General features: G+C 41.3%; 1 protein-coding gene across 2 annotated transcripts in view; it reads right to left on the bottom strand.

The window, feature by feature from the left end:
• LOC118651642 (C-type lectin domain family 4 member A-like) overlaps positions 1 to 21,589 on the bottom strand; it is a 35,216-nt gene extending 13,627 nt beyond the window's left edge. For both annotated transcript variants that reach the window (XR_004966310.1, XM_036301034.1), the window contains exons 1-4: positions 21,215 to 21,589; positions 18,987 to 19,103; positions 17,459 to 17,560; positions 962 to 1,113 (exon numbers count right to left, since the gene is read on the bottom strand). Coding sequence is in view for 1 of the 2 variants with exons in the window: in XM_036301034.1 (XP_036156927.1) it covers positions 962 to 1,113; positions 17,459 to 17,560; positions 18,987 to 19,103; positions 21,215 to 21,296 (453 nt within the window). In the remaining variant the exon portion in view is untranslated. The remainder of the gene's footprint in view (positions 1 to 961; positions 1,114 to 17,458; positions 17,561 to 18,986; positions 19,104 to 21,214) is intronic.
• Positions 21,590 to 21,940: the final 351 nt, after the last annotated feature.

Here is a 21,940-nt window from a genome sequence, read left to right as displayed (position 1 = left end):
GCTGACTCCTTCTGGCTGTGTCCTTACATGGTGGAAGGCGGGGCAGCTGTTTGGAGTCTCTTTTATAAGAACACTAACCTGATTTATGATGGCTTCACCCTAATGGCCTATGCACCACCCCAAACCCCCAATTCCTAATACCATCGCCTTTGGGAGTTAGAGTTTCAACATGTAAATTTGGAGAGGACACACGCATTCAGAACATAGCAATGTTCAATACATATGGAAGTGATTTCTAGCCATAATCATAATGAATTCTCAGACTCACTCCCAATCTTTTATTTACTAAGAGAGGCTATTCTTCGAACTTATGCATGAGTAAACTTTTTGCATATTAAATCCTTTTCTTTTCACAACCTTAGAGATTCTTTTATATATTTTATTCCACTATTTTACTTAATACCACTTCTCTGTTAGTTAATAATTTATAGCCCAGCTGACATGGCTTAGTGGTTGAGCATCGACCTATGAACTAGGAGGTCAAGGTTCGATTCCCAGTTGGGGCACATGCCCAATTTGTGGGCTCAATCCCCAGTGTGGGACATACAGGAGGCAGCCGATCAGTGATCCTCTCTCTTCATTGGTATTTCTATCTCTCTTTCCCTCCCACTTCCTTTCTCTGAAATCAATAAAAAATATATATATTAAAAATAAATAAGTAATTTATAAAATATTTTCATGTTAAAATAATAAACTGATATTTCAGGCTGAAATACTTTCATCTCTCCACTCAACTCCCACATATTATATTTTAAATGTCTTCATTTATTTTGGGGGAGTTTAGTTTTATGGAAGCAGGAAGAAGGTGTGAAATGCAGAGGCTTAAGTAGCCTTTCCTATTTCATTGAAAGCCTTTTGCCACAGCACCAATATGCTGAAACAATGAAAGCATCCTCCTTAGGCAAGATAGGTGTACAAAACCCAGGCAGGATTGCTTACCTCATTATCTATTAGAACATACCTGCTCTTCCTTGGTGTTGATCACCAGCAGGTGAGAATTCATTGCTAAGCAGCTGTTTTTACTCTCTGTCCAAGTTTTGGTGTCAGTAGAAATAAAGTAGCAGTTCAAACTGAATGACTTCCAATTCTTTGGGCAGCAGCTCCAATCTCTCTCTGTATTGACCGAAGAACATGTAGGTGCAATATAAGAAAAGTAATTTACAAAATGTATGTTACAATTGAGCATCAAGGGGAACCACATGAAAACCAAGTCAGACTTGGAAAGACAAATACCATATGATTTCACTTACATGTGGAATCTAAAAAACAAAATAATAAAAAAATAGAAACATACAATAAAAAATAGAAACATACTCAGAGATACAAAGAACAGACTGATAGTTATCAGAAGGGAAGGGGATTCGGGGGCCTAGTGAAAAAGATGAAGGGATTAAGTATTATAAATGGGAAGTTATAAAATTATCCTGTGGATGTAAAGTAAGGATAGGGAATATGATCAATTATATTGTAATAACTGTGGATGGTTCCCAGTGGGTACTTGAAATATTGGGGGGATCACTTTATAAAGTATATGATTGGCTAACCACTACGCTGTACACCTGAAACTAAAACAAAGTGATATTGAATGTAAACTGTAATTGAAAAATAAAATTATTTTAAAATTAAATAAATAAATCTAGACTCATAGAAACAGTGTATACAATAGTTGTTGCCAGAGGCTGGGGGTGGGAGATGGGGAGATGTTGGTCAAAGGGTATAAACTTTCAGCTCTAAGATGAATAAGTTCTGGGAATCTAATGTACAGTTTAGTCACTATAATTAATAAGACTGTATTACATAATTTACTTTTTTGACTGTATTACATAATTTAAAGTTGTTAATAGAGTATATTTTAAAATTTACTATCACACATAAAATGTAACTATGTGAGGGGATGGAGGTAATTAACCTCATTGTGGTAATCACTTTGAAATGTACCTGTATCAACTCATCACCCTGTAGTCCTTAAACTTACATGTCAATAATATCTCAATAACTCTGGAAAAAAAATAAGGAACCACTTGGAAACTGGAACTCCCAACTTTGTCCAGAGGTAACAAGGAGCCCCACCCATTAGATATCAAGATCAAGTCTATCTACATCAGGCAGTACAAAGCACGGCCACCTTATTCCTTCCAGAGTGGTGTCAGGAAAAGCCAGCTAAAACAGAAGGTTGAAATAAAATTTAGATGCTCAGAATATAATACAAAAATGTCCAGATTCCAAGGGCAGATTTCAATGGAAAAATCTAAGAACTGCAAAGTTCTCATAATTAATTTCAAAAAATAATAAATGCATGCCAATACCAAGAAAACAGAAATATTAGAATTATCTGACCAAGATTTTAAAGAAACAATGACAAAGATGCTATAACAAGAAAGTACAAACATGTTTGAACCAAGTGATAAAATAGAAGGCCTCAGCAAAGAAATAGAAAATCTCAGCAAAGAACTTAAAGATATAAAACAGAAACAAATGGACATTTATAATTGAAAAATATAATAAGCAAAATGAAAAGCTCAGTGGATGGGCTAAACAACAGAATGTCGAGAGCCCAGAGAAATCAGTAATTTGAAATACAGAATAGTAGAAATTACCCAATTGAATACAGAGACAAAATAAACTGGGGGAAAAACAACATAAATAAATAGATTTCCAGTTTTCGGTGGAGCATGTACGAGGCTCTGTTGGAGGAGGTCAATGGAAGTATATGACTGCCAGTTGACCTGTGAGCTGGACCCAGTCAATCAGAGGCTCCTTGCCCCTCCCCTGTCTTTGGAATGTGCATTCCACTTGCCCCTTACTTGCTAGAAGCTGCCCCAAGGACATAGCCTTGAGGTAATAATGTGGTATTGAGACCCTTCTGGATGGTATACTGGGCCCAGTTAAAGGCTCTATATAAACTTAACATTTTTTTGGGGGGAAGGGGGTGATTCACTTGTATTGGTGCCACTCAAGATAAGCCCCATCGGTAAGTTCCCCTGTTCATTAAAAGCACCATCTATCGCCCTAGCCAGTTTTCCTCAGTGGCTAGAGCATTGGCCTGCAGACTGAAGGGTCCTGGGTTTGATTCCAGGGTTGTGCCAGAGGGCAATCCATATGTCTCTCTCACATTGATGTTTCTCTCTGTCTTTCCCCGTTCCTCCCACTCTCTCTCTCTCTCTAAAAAAAAAAAAGGAAAAAAAAAGTACCGCCTATCATTTGGAGTGCTCTGCCTTTTTCTTAGAACTTTCCTTGCCCTCCATGTAGGGGGGTCAGTTCACAACTAACAATTGGCAAGCCAGTCAGAAGACTGAAGAAATGGGCCTTAGGAAAGAGACTTCCATGGGGGAAATTCCAAGTCTGACATTGACCTCTATGTGGGGAGAGGTAGCCCCCATATCAGATGCTAATGGACAGCCACATGAGTACGAGGACACTCTGAAAATACCAGCTGGTTTGATGTGCTTGTTTGAGGGGAAAGAGGGGAAACAAATACCAGCTGGTTTGATGGCAAAGAAGGGAAACAAATGGCTGCCGCCGTGGGCTGGCCTCTACTGTGGACAGTTAGGCTGGCAACCAATGTCCAGCTAGAGTCTGAAGCTGGAGCTAGAAAGTTAGAAGAAAAGCTAAAGTTAGCCCGGCCAGCGTGGCTCGGTGGTTGAGCATCCACCTATGAACCAGGAGGTCACGGTTTGATTCCCAGTCAGGGCACATGCCAAGGTTTCGGGCTCAATCCCCAGTGTGGGGTGTGCAGGAGGCAATCAAGCAGTGCTTCTCTCTCATCATTTTTGTTTCTATCTCTCACTCCCTCTCCCTTCCTCTCTGAAAATCAATAATGTGTGTGTGTGTGTGTGTGTGTGTGTGTGTGTGTGTGTGTGTGTGTTTTAAAGAAAAGCTAAAGTTAGAGAAAGTCATACAGGTGTCCACTACTCTGTTATCTTCGGGGCTAACAGACAAGGTGGGGGAGCAGAATAATAAATTGGAGGACTTAGCATGCTATTTTGCAAAGCCAGGAGTGTGCAAACTGTCACAGATTAGGGTCTGAACACTGATTAGGATGCTGAGAAGTAGAATCCCTGGGAAACTGAGAAGACTAAAAAGGAGGATGTCAGGGTGATTGACAGTGAAACAGAGTGACATGCTGTCCAAACCGTAAAATTTTAAGTAGCAATTAGATTTCTGGTAATAGAGAAATACACCCCAAAATTCCTAGGAGAAATCTTGCATTCTTTTTTTAAAATATATTCTATTGATTATTTTACAGAGAGAAAGGGAAGGGGTAGAAAGAAACATGGATCAGCTGTCTCCTGCACACCCCCTACTGGGGATGTGCCCGCAACCAAGGTACATGCCCTTGACCTGAAATGAACCTGGGACCTGCAGTCTGATGCTCTATCCACTGAGCCAAACTGGTTAGGGCCATCCTTTTTTTTTTTTTTTTTTTTTTAATTCTTCATTGTTTAAACTACAGTGGTTCTCAACCTGTGGGTCGTGACCCCTTTGGAGGTCGAACGACCCTTTCACAGGGGTTGCCTAAGACCATCCTGCATATCAGATATTTACATTACGATTCATAACAGTAGCAACATTACAGTTATGAAGTAGCAACGAAAATAATTTTATGGTTGGGTCACAACATGAGGAACTGTATTTAAAGGGCCAGAAGGTTGAGAACCACTGGTTTAAAATATTACATATAGTATTACATATGTCTCTTTTCCCTCCCATTAACCTCTCCCCAGTCACCCCTTCTCCCCAACACATGCCCTCATCCCCTAGTGTCTGTGTCCAATTGTCCCTGGAAGTTGTAAATCTTATCACATCTTTTAAATGTAAACACCCCAGGAGATAACTAAAATACTACCCACAGAGACTAAAGGAAAAAAGGGGTGGGAAGCATTTTAAAACACAGACTGCTATAGAGGAGTTCCCTTGCCCAAAATATAGTCTACAACTTTCAAAAGATTATTCATCGATGCTCCCTCATGCTCCCTCACGTTTCCTCACGTTAGAAAGAAAAAAAAAAAAAGATTATTCATCAAGAGCTTTGCAGATGTCGCATTTCTTATCAATTTAAGGTCTATGGCAACCCTGCATTCAGGAAATCTATCAGCACCATCTTTCCAACAACTTTTGTCACTTTGTATCTCTGTGCCACCTTTTGGTAATTCTCACAATGTTTCAAAAGTTTTCATTATTATTACATTTGTTATGGTGATGTGTGATCAGTGACCTTTGATGTTACCCCTGTCGTTGTTTGGGGGCACCGTGAACTGTGCCCATAGAAGAGGGCGAACAATTGATAAATGATGTGTGTGTGTTCTGACTGCTCCACATTTCCCCATTTCCTTTCCTCTTCTCAGGCCTCCCAACACCCTGAGAGACAATACAATATAGTAATGAGGCTAATTAATCATCTTACCTTGGCCTCTAAGTAAGGGAAAGAGTCACACGTCTCTCACTTTAAATCGAAAGCTAGAAACAATTAGGCTTAGTAAGGAAAGCATGTCAAAAACCAAGACAGGCCGAAAGTGAGGCCTCTTACCCCAAACAGTTAGTCAAGTTGTGATGCAAAGGAAAAGTTCTTGTTGAAAATTAAAAGTGCTATTTCAGTGAATACATAAGTGATAAGAAATTAAACAGCCTATTGCTGATGTGGAGAAAGATTTAGTGGTCTAGATAGAAAATCAAAAAAACCACAACATGCCCTTAAGCCAGGGATTTTCAACCTTTTTCATCTCATGGCACACATAAACTAATTACTAAAATTCTGTGGCACACACAAAAAATTTTTTTTCCAATATGACAAAAAATAGTATGACTTTGATTCCTTCACAGCAGGTGGCTATTGTTGTGTTGGGTATTGCCATTTTTTTTACAATCTCAGGAAAAGAGGTCAGGTATTGCATGTTTTAAAAATTCATGCTGCACACTGGTTGAAAATTGCTGCTGTAGGCCAAAGCCTAATCCAGAGCAAGGTTCTAACTCTCTTAAATACTATGAAGACTATGAGAAATGAGGAAGCTTTAGAAAAATAGTGTAAGCCCAGCCAGTGTGGCTCAGTGGATTGAGCATTGTTTCATGCACTGGGAGGTCACTGGTTTGATCCTTGGTTAGGGCAGATGCCTAGGTTGCAGGCCTGATCCCCAGTGGGTTGTGTGCAGGAGACAGGTGATCAATGTTTCTCTCTCATCAATATTTCTCTCTCTCTCTCTCTCTCTCTCCCTTGCTCCCTCCCTCCCCCTCTCTTCCTCTCTCTCTAAAATATCAACTTAAAAAAACATATTTTAAAAGTTAAAGCTAGCAGAGTTTGGTATATAAAATTCAAGAAAAGAAGCCATCTCCATAACATAAAAGTGCAAGGTGAAGCATCAAGTGCTGATATAGATGCTTCAGCAAATGATCCAGGAGATATAACTAAGATAGTTAATAAAAGTGGCTACACTAAACAACGGATTTTTCAATGTAGATGAAACAGCCTTGTAGCAGAAGAAGATGCCATCCAGGACTTGTATAGCTACAGAGAAGTCAATGTCCGGGTTCAAAGCATCAAAGAACAGACTGAATCTCTTGTTAGGGGCTAATGTAGTTGGTGACTTTAAGTTAAGCCAATGCTCATTCACCATTCTGAAAATTCTAGAGCCCTTAAGAATTATGCTGCATATACTCTGCCTGTGCCCTATAAATAAAGCAACAGTGCCTGGGTAACACAGTACATTTGCTTATGATGTGGTTTACTGATTATTCTAAGCCCACTGTTGGGACCTACTGCTCAGAAAAAAAGATTTCTTTGAAAACATTACTGTTCAAAAAGAAGAATCTCTTACGCTTTGAGACAGCATGGAGGGACCTGGAGAGCATTATGCTAAGTGAGATAAGCCAGTCAGAGAAAGATAAATATCACATAATCTCACTCATATGTGGCATCTAAGGAACAAAATAAACTGATGAACAAAGTAGATCAAGAGATGTAGAAGCATGGAACAGATTATCAGAGGGAAGGCAGGGGTGGGCGGGAAGAGATTAACCCAAAAGTTTTGCATATATATATTTATATGCAAATATGCATAACCCATGGACCCAGACAATAATGTGGTAAAGGCCTGGGGCGGGCAGCAGGGGTGGGCTAGAAGAGGTCAATGGGGGGGGGGGGGGGGGGAAGGAATATGTGTAATACTTTCAACAATAAAGATTAAAAATATAATAATCCTATATAATAAAGAGATAATATGCAAATTGACCATCATGCCCTTGCACAAGATGGCCACCCCCATGTTGTCACAAAATGGCCACCACAAGATGGCCAGCAGGGGAGGGCAGTTGTGGGCAATCAGACCAGCAGGAGAGGGCAGTTAGGGGAGACCAGGCCAGCAAGGGAGGACAGTTTAGGGGACCAGGACTGCAAAGAAGGGCAGTTGGGGGCAACCAGGCTGGCAGGGGAGGGCAGTTGGGGGCGACTGGGCTGGCAGGGAAGGGCAATTGGGGGCAATCAGGTCAGCAGGGGAGCAGATAGGTGTCAATCAAGCTGGCAGGGGAGTGGTTAGGGGGTGATCAGGCTGACAGGCAGAAGCAGTTAGGGGCAATCAGGCAGGCAGGCAAGCAGTTGGGAGCCAGCAGTCCAGGATTGTGAGAGGGATATCTGACTGCCGGTTTAAGCCCAAGAAGGATTGGGCTTAAACCATCAGTCGGACATCCCCCGAGGGGTCCCAGATTGAAGAGGGTGCAGGCTGGGCTGAGGGACAACCCCCCCCCCAGTGCACAAATTTTGTGCACCAGGACTCTAGTCTACACTAATAAAAGAGAAGCATGCAAATTGGTGTCACTCCGCTATGCCTACCAGCCAATCAGGATGAGTATGCAAATTAACCCAACAAAGATGGCAGTTAATTTGCATATGCAGGCACGGAGCGAAGACTGAAGGCTCCAGCCTGAGTAAAGACTGAAGACTGAAAACGACTGAAGGCTGAAGATGACTGAAGACTGAAGACGACTGAAGAGTGAAGAGGCTTGCCTTCTCTGCTGTGGCCAGAGCAAAGGCTTTGGTCCCAGATGCCAGAGGAAAACCGGTGCCGGCAGCCAGGGGAAGAAAGGCCTATTGCACGAATCTCTTCATGCAACGGGCCTCTAGTAATAATAATAATAAGCAATGGATTTGAGCAAAGTAATTGAAAACCTTCTGGAAAGGATTCACCATTCTATATGTCATATGCTATAAGAACATTCATGATTCATGAGAAGAGATCAAATTATCAACACTGCCAGGAGTTTTGAAAAAGTTGATTCCAACCCACATTGATGACTTTGAGGGGTTCAAGACTTCAGTGAAGGAGGTAGCTGTGGATGTGGTGAAAATAGCAAGAGAACCAAAATTAGAAGTGGAACTCAATTTTGATGATGTGACTCAATTATTGCAATCTTGTGACAAACCTTTAATGGATGAGGAGTTGCTTCTCATAGATGAGCAGAAAAAGTGGTTTCTTAAGATGGAATCTACTCCTATAAAGATGTTGTGAAGATTGTTGAAATGAAAACAAAGGATTTAGAATATTATTGAATTTAGTTGAAAAAGCTATGGCAGGGTTTGAGAGAATTGACTCCAATATAGAAAGAAGTTCTATTGTGAGTAAAATGTTATCAAACACATGCTACATAGAAATTATTTGTGGCCAAAACCAGTTTGGCTCAGTGGATAGAGCGTCGGCCTGAGGACTGAAAGGTCCCAGGTTCGATTCCGGTCAAGGGCATGTACCTGGGTTGCTAGCACATCCCCAGTAGGAGATGTGCAGGAGGCAGCTGATAAATGTTTCTCTCTCATCAATGTTTCTAACTCTCTATCTCCCTTCCTCTCTGTAATAAATCAATAAAATATATTTTTTTAAAAAAGAAATTATTTGTGAAAGAAAGAGTTGATAGATGTGGTAAACTTCATTTTTGTCTTTTTTTTTTTTCAATCCTCACCTGATGATATTCTTTCATTGATTTTTAGAGAGAGTGGAAGAGAGAGGGAAAGACAGAGAGAAATATCGATGTCAAAAAAACACATCGATTGGTTGCCTCCTGCACCCTGAGCAGTGCCCGGGCCGGGCAGGAGCCTGCAGCTGAGGTACCTGCCCTTGAAGGGAATCAAACCTGGGACCCTTCCATCTGCAGGCCAATGCTCTATGCACTGAGCCAAACTGGCTAGGGCCATTCTTGTCCTATTTTAAGAAATTGCCACAGCCACCCCAACCTTCAGTCACCATGACCTTGATCAGTCAGCAGCCATAAGACCAGCAAAAAGAGTATGACTCACCGTATCTGGTGTGGCTCAGTGGATAGAGCGTTGGCCTGAGGACTAAAGGGTCCCGGGTTCGATTCTGGTCAAGGGCATGTACCTTGGTTGTGGGCACATCCCCAGTAGGGAGTGTGCAGGAGGCAGCTGATTGATGTTTCTCTTTCATTGATGTTTCTAACTCTCTATCCCTCTCCCTTCCTCCCTGTAAAAAATCAATAAAATATATTTTTTTTTTTTTAAAAAGAGTATGACTCACTAAAGACTCAGATAACAGCAAAAATGTTTCAGCAATAAACTCTTTTTAATGAAGGTATATACCTTTTTTATTTTTTATTTTTTTTAAATATATTTTATTGATATTTTACAGAGAGGAAGGGAGAGAGATAGAGAGCTAGAAACATCGATGAGAGAGAAACATCGATCAGCTGCCTCCTGCATATCTCCTACTGGGGATGTGCCTGCAACTCAGGTACATGCCCTTGACCGGAATCGAACCTGGGACCTTTCAGTCCGCAGGCTGACGCTCTATCCACTGACCCAAACCGGTTTCAGCTATACCTTTTTTATATATATAACTAGAGGCCCAGTGCACAAAAATTTGTGCACTTGTGGGGAGGGGTCCCTCAGCCCGGCCTGTGCCATCTTGCAGTCTGGGACCCCTCGGGGGATGACCACCTGCTTGCTTAGGCCTGCTACCTGGTTGATTGGGCCTAAGATGGCAATCAGACATCCCTCTGGCAGACCAGCAGCCCTCGGGGGATGTCCACTTGACAGCAGGGAGCAGACCTAAGCTGCAGTTGGTCGTCCTTAGCACTGCTGAGGAGGCAGGAGAGGCTCCCACCACCACCGCTGTACTGGCAGCCATCAGCCTGGCTTGTGGCTGAGCAGAGCTTCCCCGTGTGGGAGCGCACTGACCACCAGAGGGCAGCTCCTGCATTGAGCGTCTACCCCCTGGTGGTCAGTATGTATCATAGTGACCAGTCATTCCCAGTCTTTCTGCTGTTAGGGTCAGTTTGCATATTACCCTTTTACTATATAGGATAGAGGCCTGGTGCACGGGTGGGGGCCAGCTGGTTTGCCCTGAAGGGTGTCTCGGATCAGGGTGGGGGTCCCGCTTTGGTGCCTGGCCAGCCTGGGTGAGGGGCTGATGGCTGTTTTCAGGCTGGCCACACCCCTTTTAGGGTGGGGGTCCCCACTGGGGTGCCTGGACAGTCTGGATGAGGGGCTGAGGGCCATTTTCAGGCTGGCGGGCGACTGAAGCTTCCAGCCTCTCCTTTTTTTCTTTTTTTTTTTATTCTGGGATTTATTTACCTTCTTTAATTGAAAAATTGTTGCCATCACTGGCCCTCCCAGCTCTGAGGCCCCTGCCAGCTAAAAGCAGGTATCTGGGGTTTGTTTAGCTCTATAATTGAAACTCTGTTGCTTTTGGGCTCAGAGCCGGGCTGCGGCAGGCGGGGAACCTTGGCTTCCTCCATCACTGGAGCAAGCAAACCTCCTACTCACTTCAGCTGCGTGGATGCCGGCCACCATCTTTGTTGGCAGTTAATTTGCATATCTCCCTGATTAGCCAATGGGAAGCATAGTGGAGGTATGGTTAATTACTCTTTTTGTCTTTTATTAGATAGGATTCTATTGCACACTTAATAGACTAAAGTATAGTGTAAACATAACTTCAATGGGCATGGAGAAACCAAAAAACTGTGTGATTTACTTTATTGCAATATTCACTATATTTCAGTGCCCTGGAACAAAACCCAAGGGCAGAAGAGACAAATCTCACATGCACAAATATTTCAAATAAATTATATAGATGCTTGTTATGGACTTAATGGTGTTCCTTCAAAATTCATATGTTAAAGCTATAACTCTCAATATGATTATGGAGCTAGAGTCTTTAAGAGGAAACTAAGGTTAAATGAGGTCATAGGGACATTAACCCAATAGGACCTGGGTCTTATAAGTCTTATAAGAAGAGAAAGAAATCAGCAGAAATCATTCTCTCCCTCCCCCACCTCTCTCTCTCTCTCTCTCCCTCTCTCTCTCTCTCTCTCTTTCTCTCTCTCACAACATGCCCACAGAAAAGAGGCTATGTGAAGACACAGCAAGAAGGTGCCTGTGTACAAATGAGGAAGAGAAGTCTCACCACAAACCAACTCTTCTAGTACCTTGGACCTCTAGCTTCCATAACTGTGAGAAAGAAATTTTCTGTTGTTTAAGCCACCAGTCTGTAATATTTTATTATGGAAGGCTAAGTAGACTACTACAAACTTAGCTACAAACGTGGTGGCTACTATAATAATATGAAAGTGGCTTTAATACTGGATGATGGGTAGAGGCTAGAAGAGTTTTGAGGTGCATGCTAGAAAAACCCTAGGTTGCCTTGAAAGGGCTGTTGGTAGAAATATGGATGTAAAAGATTATTCTGGTGAGGCCTTAGAAAGAAGAGAGCTGTAGAGAAAGCTTCTGTCATCTTGGAGAGCACATATATAACAATTAAATGGAATGTTGGTAGAAATATGAACATTAAAGATGCTTCTGGTGAAGTCTCAGATGAAATTAAAAAATGTTATTAGAAACTGGAGGAAAGGCTATTCTTATTTATTTTTTAAATCCTCACCTGAGGATATATTTTTATTGATTTAGAAAGAGAGGAGGAGGAGGAGGAAGAGGAGGAAGAGGAGGAGGAGGAGGAGGAGGAGGAGGAGGAGGAGGAGGAGAAAGAGGAGAGAGAGAGAAACATCGACCAGTTGCCTCCTGTACAGACGATCAAACCACGAACTAGGTGGCCTGACTGAGAATCGAACCCACAATCTTTTGGTGTATGGGAGGACGCTAAGCCACCTGTCCAGGGTAGAAAGGCTATTCTTGTTCAAGAATGGGAAAGAACCCAGCCGTGTGGCTCAGTGGTTGAGCGTCGACCTATGAATCAGGAGGTCACAGATTCTTGATCAGGGCACCTGCCCACGTTGTGAGCTCAGACCCTAGTGCGGGGCGTGCAGGAGGCAGCAGATCAATGATTCTCTCTCATCATTGATGTTTCTATATCTCTCTCCCTCTCCCTTCCTCTCTAAAATCAATAAAAATATATTTTTTAAAAAGAACGGCAAAGAATTTGCTGAATTGTGTTCTAATATTTGGGGGAAGTAAAATTTGTGAGTGAAAAGCTTCGATATTTAGCAGAGCAGATTTCTAAACAAAGCGTTAAAGATACAACCTGGTTTATCCTTGCTGCTTATAGTAAAATGCAAGATGAAAGAGATAAATTGAAAAAAGTGTTATACAAAAAAGAACCAGAACTTGAAGATCTGGAAAATTCTTACCCTGTCTATATCGTAAAAGATGAGAAAGCATGTTCTGGAGAGAACATCAAGGATGTAGCTAGACATTTACTTCATAAATAAATTCCCTGATAGATCAACCAAAGGACTTGTATGCATGCATATAAACATAATCAATGGACACAGACACCAGGGGTTGAGGGCATGAGCGGGAGGAAGGGGGTAATGGGGGGATAAGGACACATATGTAATACCTTAATAAAGAAAGAAAAAAAAGTAAAAAAAAAAATTCCCAATGGATTTAATCAACCATTTCAGCTGAAGTAAGGAATTGATATAAGATTATACCAGCAAAAATATTGCCAGTTGGTGAGGATGTGGAGAAAAAGAAACCCTCATGCGCTGCTGTTGGGAATACAGACTGGTGCAGCCACTGTGGAAACCAGTATGGAGTTTCCTCAAAAAATTAAAAATGGAACTCCCATTTGACCCAGTAATCCCACTTCTAGGAATATAGCCCAAGAAATCAGAAACACCAACCAGAAAGGATATATGCACCCTTATGTTCATAGCAGCACAATTTACAATAGCTAAGATTTGGAAACAGCCTAAGTGCCCATCAGCAGATGAGTGGATTATAAACCTGTGGTACATCTACACAATGGAATTCTATGCTGCTGTAAAAAAGAAAGAACTCTTACCACCTGCAACAGCATGGATGGGCCTGGAGAGCATTATGCTAAGTGAAATAAGCCAGTTGGAGATAGATAAATATCATATGATCTCACTCATTTGTGGAATATAATAAACTACATAAACTGATGAACAAAAATAGATCCAGAGGCATAGAAGAATCAAACAGACTGACCAACCTCAGAGGGAAGGGGGGAGGGGGGAGGTTAAGAGGTCGACCAAAGGACTTATATGCATGCATATAAGCATAACCCATAGACACAGACAGTAGCAGGGTGAGGGCATGTGCTGGGAGGTGGGAACGGTGGAGGAAAGGTCAACGGAGGAAAAAGAAGACAAATGTAATACTTTAAACAATAAAGATGTTTTTTAAAAAAAGAATTCACTGAAACCAGAAAAAATATATATATTGCCAGCTGGGACTAATGGGAACTGAGAAAATGGGACAGAATGAATAAAGCTATTGGACTTCTGCTGTTCTGCAGCATGAGACAATAGAGCTACTGACTTTAATTAACATGTGCTATATTTCAAGAAAAGGGAAGAATGACCCAAGGATGATTCAGAGATCATCAGGATTGCCACTCCAACCCACAGGCCAAGGGAGCAAGGCAATTTCCTCCTTGGTTTCGGAAAGTGGGGCAATCTTCTTGGCTTCAGTGGGCCAATCTTCTTGGTTTCAGTGGGCCAGAATACAACTGCCCAGTGCCTCAGGGGCAAGGCATCCCCACAATCCACAGGACAGAGCCACCATGTAGGACCATGCGGGTGACACTGTCATTCAAGTTGGCCCAAGCATCAAGCCAAAGAAGATTATTCTCCAACCTTAAGATACAATGATATTTGTCTTTCTCTGTCTGGCTTATTTCACTTAGCATAACAATCTCTAGGTCCATCCGTGCTGTCGGAAATGGTAAGATTTCATTATTTTTTTAGGGCCAAGTATACAATTCTATTCTATACATGAACCCCAACTTTTTTATCCACTTGTCTATTGATGGGCATATGGATTGCTTTTACACCTTGGCTATTGTAAACAATGCTGTAATGAACATAGTGGTGCATATATGATATCACTTATATGTGTGGACTCTAAACAAAACACTGGAGAGGGGGGCAGTGAAATAGGTAAAGGGATGAAGAAATACAAATGGAAAAAAAGCAGAAATACAAATGGGAAGTTATAACATAGTCCCGTGGATGTAAAGTACAGCAAAGGAAATATAGTCAACAATTTTGTAATAACTATGTATGGTGCCAGGTGGGTACTTGAAATACCAAGGGGAACGCTTTGTAAAGTATATGATTGTCTAACCACTATGCTATACACATAAAGCTAATACAAAATAATGTTTAATGTAAACTGTAATGAAAAATAAAATTTTAAAAAGGTACAATGGCCCTTTTTCTTGCTCGGTTTTGAACTTGCTTGAAACACATTTATCCTCTCTTCTTTCTGATTTCTCCATTTTGGAAAGGGAATGTCTATGCTATGGCTGTCCCACTGAATTCTGGAAGCACATAACTCATCTGGTTTTATAGGTTCACAATTGGAGAGGAATCTTGTCTCGGGATGAATCATACTTTGAGTCTTACCTATACCTGATTTAGATAACACTCAAATGAGACTTTGGACTTTGAGTTGATACTGGATGCGTTAAAACGTTGGGGCCTGTTGGGACAGAGTGAATATATTTCTTATGCAAGAAGGATATGAATTTGGGGTAGAATGTTATGGACTAAATTGTGTTCCCCAAAAATTCATATGTTGAAGCCCTAATCTCCAATGTAGTCGGGACTTTAAGAAGATAATTAATATTAAATAAGGTCAAATGGTGAAATCCTAATCCAATAGAACTAGTGTTTTTATAAGAAGAGGAGACACCAGACTAAATATATATCTACACTAATAAAAGAGAAAAATGGTAATTGGCGTACGGCGATACCGTTTTCATTGGCTAATCAGGGCTATATGCAAATTAACTGCCAACTAAGATTGGCAGTTAACTGTCAACAAGATGGCGGCTAATTTGCATATGTAGGCACAATGCAGGGAGGCGAAAGGGAAAGCAGGAAGAAGCCCCCTGCCACTGACAGTGATCGGAAACCCAGGGGGGAGCTAAGAGCTGGGGGGCAGGGCAAAGGCGGCCCTGGGGCTGCCTTTGCCCTGCCCCCCAGCCATGATCAGAGAATCAGGCGCCTTTGCCGCCCTGGCCAGTGATAGCAGGAAGTAGGGGTGGAGCCAGCCATGGGAGCTGGGCACGGTCAAAGCTGGCAGTCCCAGGAGCTAGGGGTCCCTTGCCTGGGCCTAAAGCAAAGCCCACAATCGCGGCGCCCCCCGCTGCCACTGCAGGTCCCCGCTGCCTCGGCTGGACGCCTAGGCCAGAGGCATTAGGCCTGGGCAGGGGCGGAGCCTGCAACCGCGGGGAGCTGGGGGTCCCCTGCCCAGGCCTGACACCTCTGCCGGAGGCCTCAGGCCTGGTCAAGGGGCCGATCCGGTGATTGGTGATCGGAGGGTGATGAGGGTCAACTCCTCTGGCCGAGGCATCAGGCCTGGGTGGGGGGCGGAGCCGGGGATTGGGGGGATATGATGGTCCCCTTGCCGAGGCCTGAAGCCTGGGTCAGAGGCATCAGGCTTGGGCGGGGGGTGGAGCAAGTGATCAGAGGGAGATGGGGGTCCCCTGCCCAGGCATGATTCCTGGGCCAGAGGCCTCAGGCCTGGGCAGGGACCAGAACCAGTGATCGAGGGGAGATGGGGGTCCCCTGTCCAAGCCTGACACCTCTGGTGGAGGCGTCAGGCCTGGGCAAGGGGCCGATCAGGCGATCGGAGGGTGATGGGGGTCTACGCCTCTGGCCAAGGCATCAGGCCTGGGCAAGGGGCAGAGCCAGCAATCGGAGGGGTCTGGGGGTCCCCTGCCCAGGCCTGACGCCTGGGCCAGAGGCATCAGGCCTGGGCTGGGGGCAGAACCAGTGATGGGGGAAATGAGGGTCCCCTGCCCAGGCCTGACGCCTCTGTCAGAGGCGTCAGGCCTGGGCAAGGGGCCAATCCTGCGATTGGAGGGTGATGGGGGTCAACGCCTGAGGGCTCCCAGTATGTGAGAGGGGGCAGGCTGGGCTGAGGGACACTCCCCCCCCCCACCCAGTGCACGAATTTCGTGCACCGGGCCCCTAGTATATATATATATAATCAGTTTCTCTCTCTCTCTCCTCTCTCTCTCTCTCTCTCTCTCTCTCTCTCTCTCTCTCTCTCTCTTTCTAAAGTTCTATCTCTATATGCACAGAGAAGGTGGCCATCTGTAAACCAGAGAGAGAGGCCTCAACAGAAACTAACACTGCTAGTGACCTTAGACTCCCAGGCTCTAGAACTGCAAAAAAAATAAATGACTGTTGTTTAAACCAACCAGTTTGTAATACAGGTTTTTCCCACTATCCAAAAGTAAAGTGTTGTTATGAAATCTTTTGTAAACTGAAATGGTATAAACTGAAGAAGCAATTATTATTAATTTATTAATTTATGTAGAAAAATTTTCCCGTATTTCCAGACCGCCCCATCCCCCACAAAATAACCTCTCGTAGGTTCTTCTAATACCTTAGCATGCATCTTGCTTTAAAACTAGGTGGTGGGTAGAGGCTAGAAGAGTTTTGAGGTGCATGCTAGAAAAAGTGTACGTTGCCTTGAAGGGGTTGTTGGTAGAAATATGGGGCCAGGTAGGTACTTGAAATATCGGGAAGTACATGATTGTCTCACCACTATGTTGTACACCTGAAACTAATAGAGAATAATATTGAATGTAAACTGTACTTGAAAATTAAAAAAAAAACACACATTTAAGACTATTTTCTTGTCTGGCCAGTGTAGCTCAGTGGTTGAGTGTAGACTCATGGTTCAATTCCCAGTCAGAGCACACCACCAGCCTGGTGTTGCAGGCTTGATCCCCAGTAGGAGGCAGCCAATGTATAATTCTCTATCATCATTGATGTTTTTATCTCCCTCTCCCTTCCTCTCTGAAATCAATAAAAACATTTTTTAAAAGAGTATTTTCTTATACAACTATATTAAAGATATTCATATATGAATTTCATATCCTATATATTTATATACCTAAAGCTTGAAATGATCATGAGACTCAGCCTGTTGGTGCGATATACTTGTGAATCTTTTCAGAAATATTGATTGGGGATATTTACACAGTATAGTCAACAACTAAATTATAGACACATTAATTTTTACCTTCCATGGTCAAATTTTCTTTCATACATTCCAATGCTGTGTGATTAACTTCTTTTATAGCCTTTTTTTCTTTAAGAAGCTGAGAATACTTTTGAAAAAAAACTGAAACAGACAATAAAATCATTCATTTTCCTGATAGTGTTATGAATTTGCTTATTATTATTACTTTCTTAAATGCTTTATAGAAACAACATCTACCAATGCCCAGTTACTTGAGTAGAAAGATCCTGACTATGGGAAAGATTTCCTATTACCCATATTCAATCTATGATAATAAAAGCTTAGGTGGTCCTCATGCCCTCGTGCAACACCCTCACATCATCACAAGATGGCTGCTACAAGATGGCTGCCACCCTTGCAATGGTTATCAGTAATATCCCAGGGTTCCTTCTTAGTTTTCTTTCTCTTTGACCTCCTGCAATACTTGACCCTAGGTCTCTCCCCACTTTCAGCCAGGACCAATGAGCCCAGTCCAGACTGCCAAATCACAAAATCATGAGCTAAATAAGTAGCTGTTGTTTTCATCCACTACGTTTTAGATTGGTTTATTAAGCAGCCAAAGATAATTGATACAATCATCTTCAGGGGGAAAATTCACCCTCTTTAGGATTGTACACAACACTCTTCATGATCTGAGCCCCACTTCTTTCTTCAACCTACAACTTCATTTCTCACAGTTCACTTAGCACCATATGTTTCAATCATTTATTCTTAGGTTTCCTCACATTTCCCCATGTTCTCTCACATCTCTATGCCACCTCCTTCAGGAAGTCTATCTCAGCCTCCATTGCTTTTATCTGTACAACACTACCATACAATGTTGTAACCACTGGTTCATGTGACCAGTTACTATCACTTTCTGAACTTCAATGACTATGGCTTGGACTTTGGCACACTGTCTGACATAAAGCAGATGACCATCATTGCTTATTGAATGACCAGATGAATGAATAAAATATCTACCCAGATATATACTGGTTTTTATTCCTCTTATCAATTTGATAAATTCTTAAAGCCTAAGATATGCAGAAATCTATCTGTTTGCCAAGTTGCCTTTTAGAGCTCATGTCTTGGATAGGACAGAAATAATTAGGGTAAAAATTCAATGGGAAACTCTTCCTGAATATTTCTTCCCATATCCTTGTTCACCCGCTCGTCTCAAAATATGTGTGTGTGCACTCAAAAAGTCCTGGCCTTAGAAACACAAAGGAAATCTAAATCTGTCCTCATACAACTGTCTAGTGTGAAGATGGTACCCTATTTCATTCTATAACACAAACACACAGACACACATATACTCTTAAATTTCTATAGAGTCTATAGAGTGAATTCCATTATTTTTATAGAAAAGTGACTCAATTCAAATTTAAAAGCAGCATTTGTAATGGATTCCCACTAATTATACCATCCCTCAGAGAACACGTTTTACCAGATTTCTGAATAAACCCCTTGTTAAATATAAAAATCTAATGGATACCCTCTGTTTGTGTAAGGCAGACATTCATTATAGTTTCATTGGGATACTTACTGATAAAAGCGATAAAAAATGAGATTGCCAATAATAGCAGAAGTATCAGCAATGAGGGTAAGAGTGCCTTGGGAAAACCAGGGTTACTTTTGTGAAGGCTGGTCTTCTCTTTGGGAGCTAAAGAAGAAATTAAATTAGTTTTATCAATAGTAAATTTTGCCCGGCCGGGTGTGGCTCAGCGGTTCAGCGTTGACCCAGGAACCAGGAGGTCGCCAGTTCGATTCCTGGTCAGAGCATATGCCCAGGTTGTGGGTTCGATCCCCAGTGGGAGGCATGCAGGAGGCAGCCAATCAATGATTCTCTCTCATCATTGATGTTTCTATCTCTCTTTCCCTCTCCCTTCCTCTGTGGCATCAATAAAAATATATATATATAAAAAATAGTAAATTTTGATCATTAGTTACTCTTTCTCCTTCTCTTCTTCTTCTCCCTTTTCTTGGGTGGCATACTATTACTAACAATATGACATTGGAAATAATATAAAAATGGAAAGGAAATATGTTCATTGCATAAACTTTGGAAAATACATTAAAAGCACAAATCCCTACTATTGAGGACAACTAATGTTAATGTTTTGGTATATATTCTTCCAGCAATTTTTAGAGTGTTTATATATACATGCACATTTACCCAGATGATTGACACACCATATATACTAGTTTCTGATCTATTATTCTCTTATATGCTATTTAATAAACATTTTTATTCCATATTTTCTTCTACTCCACTCTCTATTGTGGCTGCATAGTATTTCATTATATATTTAAGTGATCTTCCAGACTATTTCCATTTTTATTGAATTTTTTGAAGTTATAGTGGTTAATAAAATTATATAGGTTTCAAGCATACAATTCTATAATATATCATCTTTGTATTGTATTGTGTGTTCATCACCCAAAGTCTAGTCTCTTTTCATCACCATTTATCACCTCTTTACCCTCTTATACCTGCCTCCACCCCACCATACTGTTTTTATATCTATGAGGTTTATTTGTTTTGTTTTGTTTTGTTTTTGCTTAATCTCATCACTTATTTCACCCAGGCTCTTAAGCCCCCTCCCCTCTGACAACTGTCAGTCTGTTCTCTGTATCTATGAGTCTGTTTCATTTTGTTTCCAATTTTAACTACTTTAAATAATGCCATAGCAGATACATCTTTATAATCATCCCTTATCACATTCATAGGATAAGGTCAGTCCATTTTAGTCACTATTTCATGGTTAAAAATTATTTTTCCCAAGTAATTATATATTGCCAAGTATATTGTGATCTCATTTTTAGAAAAAAATGCATATATACATTTATGTGTATATATATATATGTATATATATATATTATATATATATATATATACACACACATCTGGGAGGGTATACACTAAAAATGTAAGTTATAGTTATTACTAGGTGGTAAGAACAAAATTTAAATTTTTATGTATCTCTAATTTTTTTCTACAATGAACATTTTAACATATAGTAAAGAAGTTTCATACATGTTAAGAGTTAGAACAGCTTTCTGAGTTTTCTCCATCTCTCCACAGAAGAGTTTTAGAATACCTAAGCAATCATGACTGCCCTCTCACAGCTGCTTAGACTCTACACACGTTTTTCTTCTCTTTTGCCCTATATCTGAGACATCACAGGTGCCACTCAAGTTACATTTTATCTACTTCAAAACTAAGGTGAGTCCATCTCAGAGATTCAGAATGCAATGGATTTTCTCATTACAGAGCAATTTCCCTTGAGATATAAGGGACTTTCTTTATACAACTTTCTAGTCTTTTATCTGCAATGATCTTTTGTTCCCCTTTAGTCCAGTATTAACCAGGTTTTGTTAATGCACCTACAGCACTCTTCCCCCACACTCCTCTCCTCTAACTGGTCAAGAAACAACGTTCATCACTCTACAAGGGCTATGGATAATTTAGTGGGCTTTGTCATTTCTGACTGCAGTCTTACTGAGCCTTACAGGAGGCCAGCTTTCTCCCATAATTACCATTCTCCTGAGCTCAGGACTATAGCGGACTTCTCACATCTCAGTTTTGTTACAGTACAAATGTGCAGTCCTTAATACTTATCTTCAGGCAACATAATCTTCTGAGAATTCTATATTTCCAAACTGTGGTCAATCAGAAAACCAGCATCTATTATCACCTATGCTTTGTTTATAGTATTCTCTCTTCATTCTTCATCTCATCATTAATTCTGACCACCAGAAAATGTTTCTTACCTGCAGGAGGATCTGATTTGGTGCCTAAAGACGTAGATTCATTTTTGAAGCTCACTTCAGCATAAGTGATCTCTGAAGTCATATTGAGGTTGTCTGCTCTCTTCAAAAAATCCTTAGTATCTCTTCCTTAAAACATCTTAAAATGAAAATTAAACATGATGGTAACTTGTCGTACTTCCTATCATGCAACTACCAGTAGATGAGAACAGCGGCTACAGATATGCAAATTTCCCTGAGAGGAATCTCAAGAGAACTTAAAACCTCAAGGCAGAGACTCATTCTCCAGCACAGTGGAAATTATAGTCTTTAAACACATGCTAGCAAAAGTAATAAAAGTAGGATCTCAAAAAGTCGAAGAAAGAAATAGGAGGGACAAGAAAAGAGGAACTAAACAATTAGAGAAATTTTTCATGAGAACTGTGTACTCTGAACTCACCAGCAAGAATAAAATTCAAGTATTTGTGCGCATCCACATGCAAACATAATTATTTGTAGACCAACGAATCTTGGCATATACTCACTTAGCCTGCATTTTCCTCACCTTTTGTGGCTTATTAGGCAACTTTTAGGGGCCACATTCTAAGAGGATCATTGACAAAAATTTACATCAACTTCCCGCTTTCAACAGTCAGCATCTTCTAATGTATTGGGGAAGTGAAACTGTAGACTGTATGGCTTCTGAATCTTCTCCTCAGTGCTGTCTGCTTTTTCTTGTTCTTAACTAAC

The sequence above is a fragment of the Myotis myotis genome, unplaced genomic scaffold, assembly GCF_014108235.1.
Source record: "Myotis myotis isolate mMyoMyo1 unplaced genomic scaffold, mMyoMyo1.p scaffold_m19_p_3, whole genome shotgun sequence".
Lineage (NCBI taxonomy): Eukaryota > Metazoa > Chordata > Mammalia > Chiroptera > Vespertilionidae > Myotis > Myotis myotis.
The sequence above is the reverse complement of the archived record's forward strand: the minus strand, read 5'-3'. Positions and strand labels throughout refer to the sequence as shown.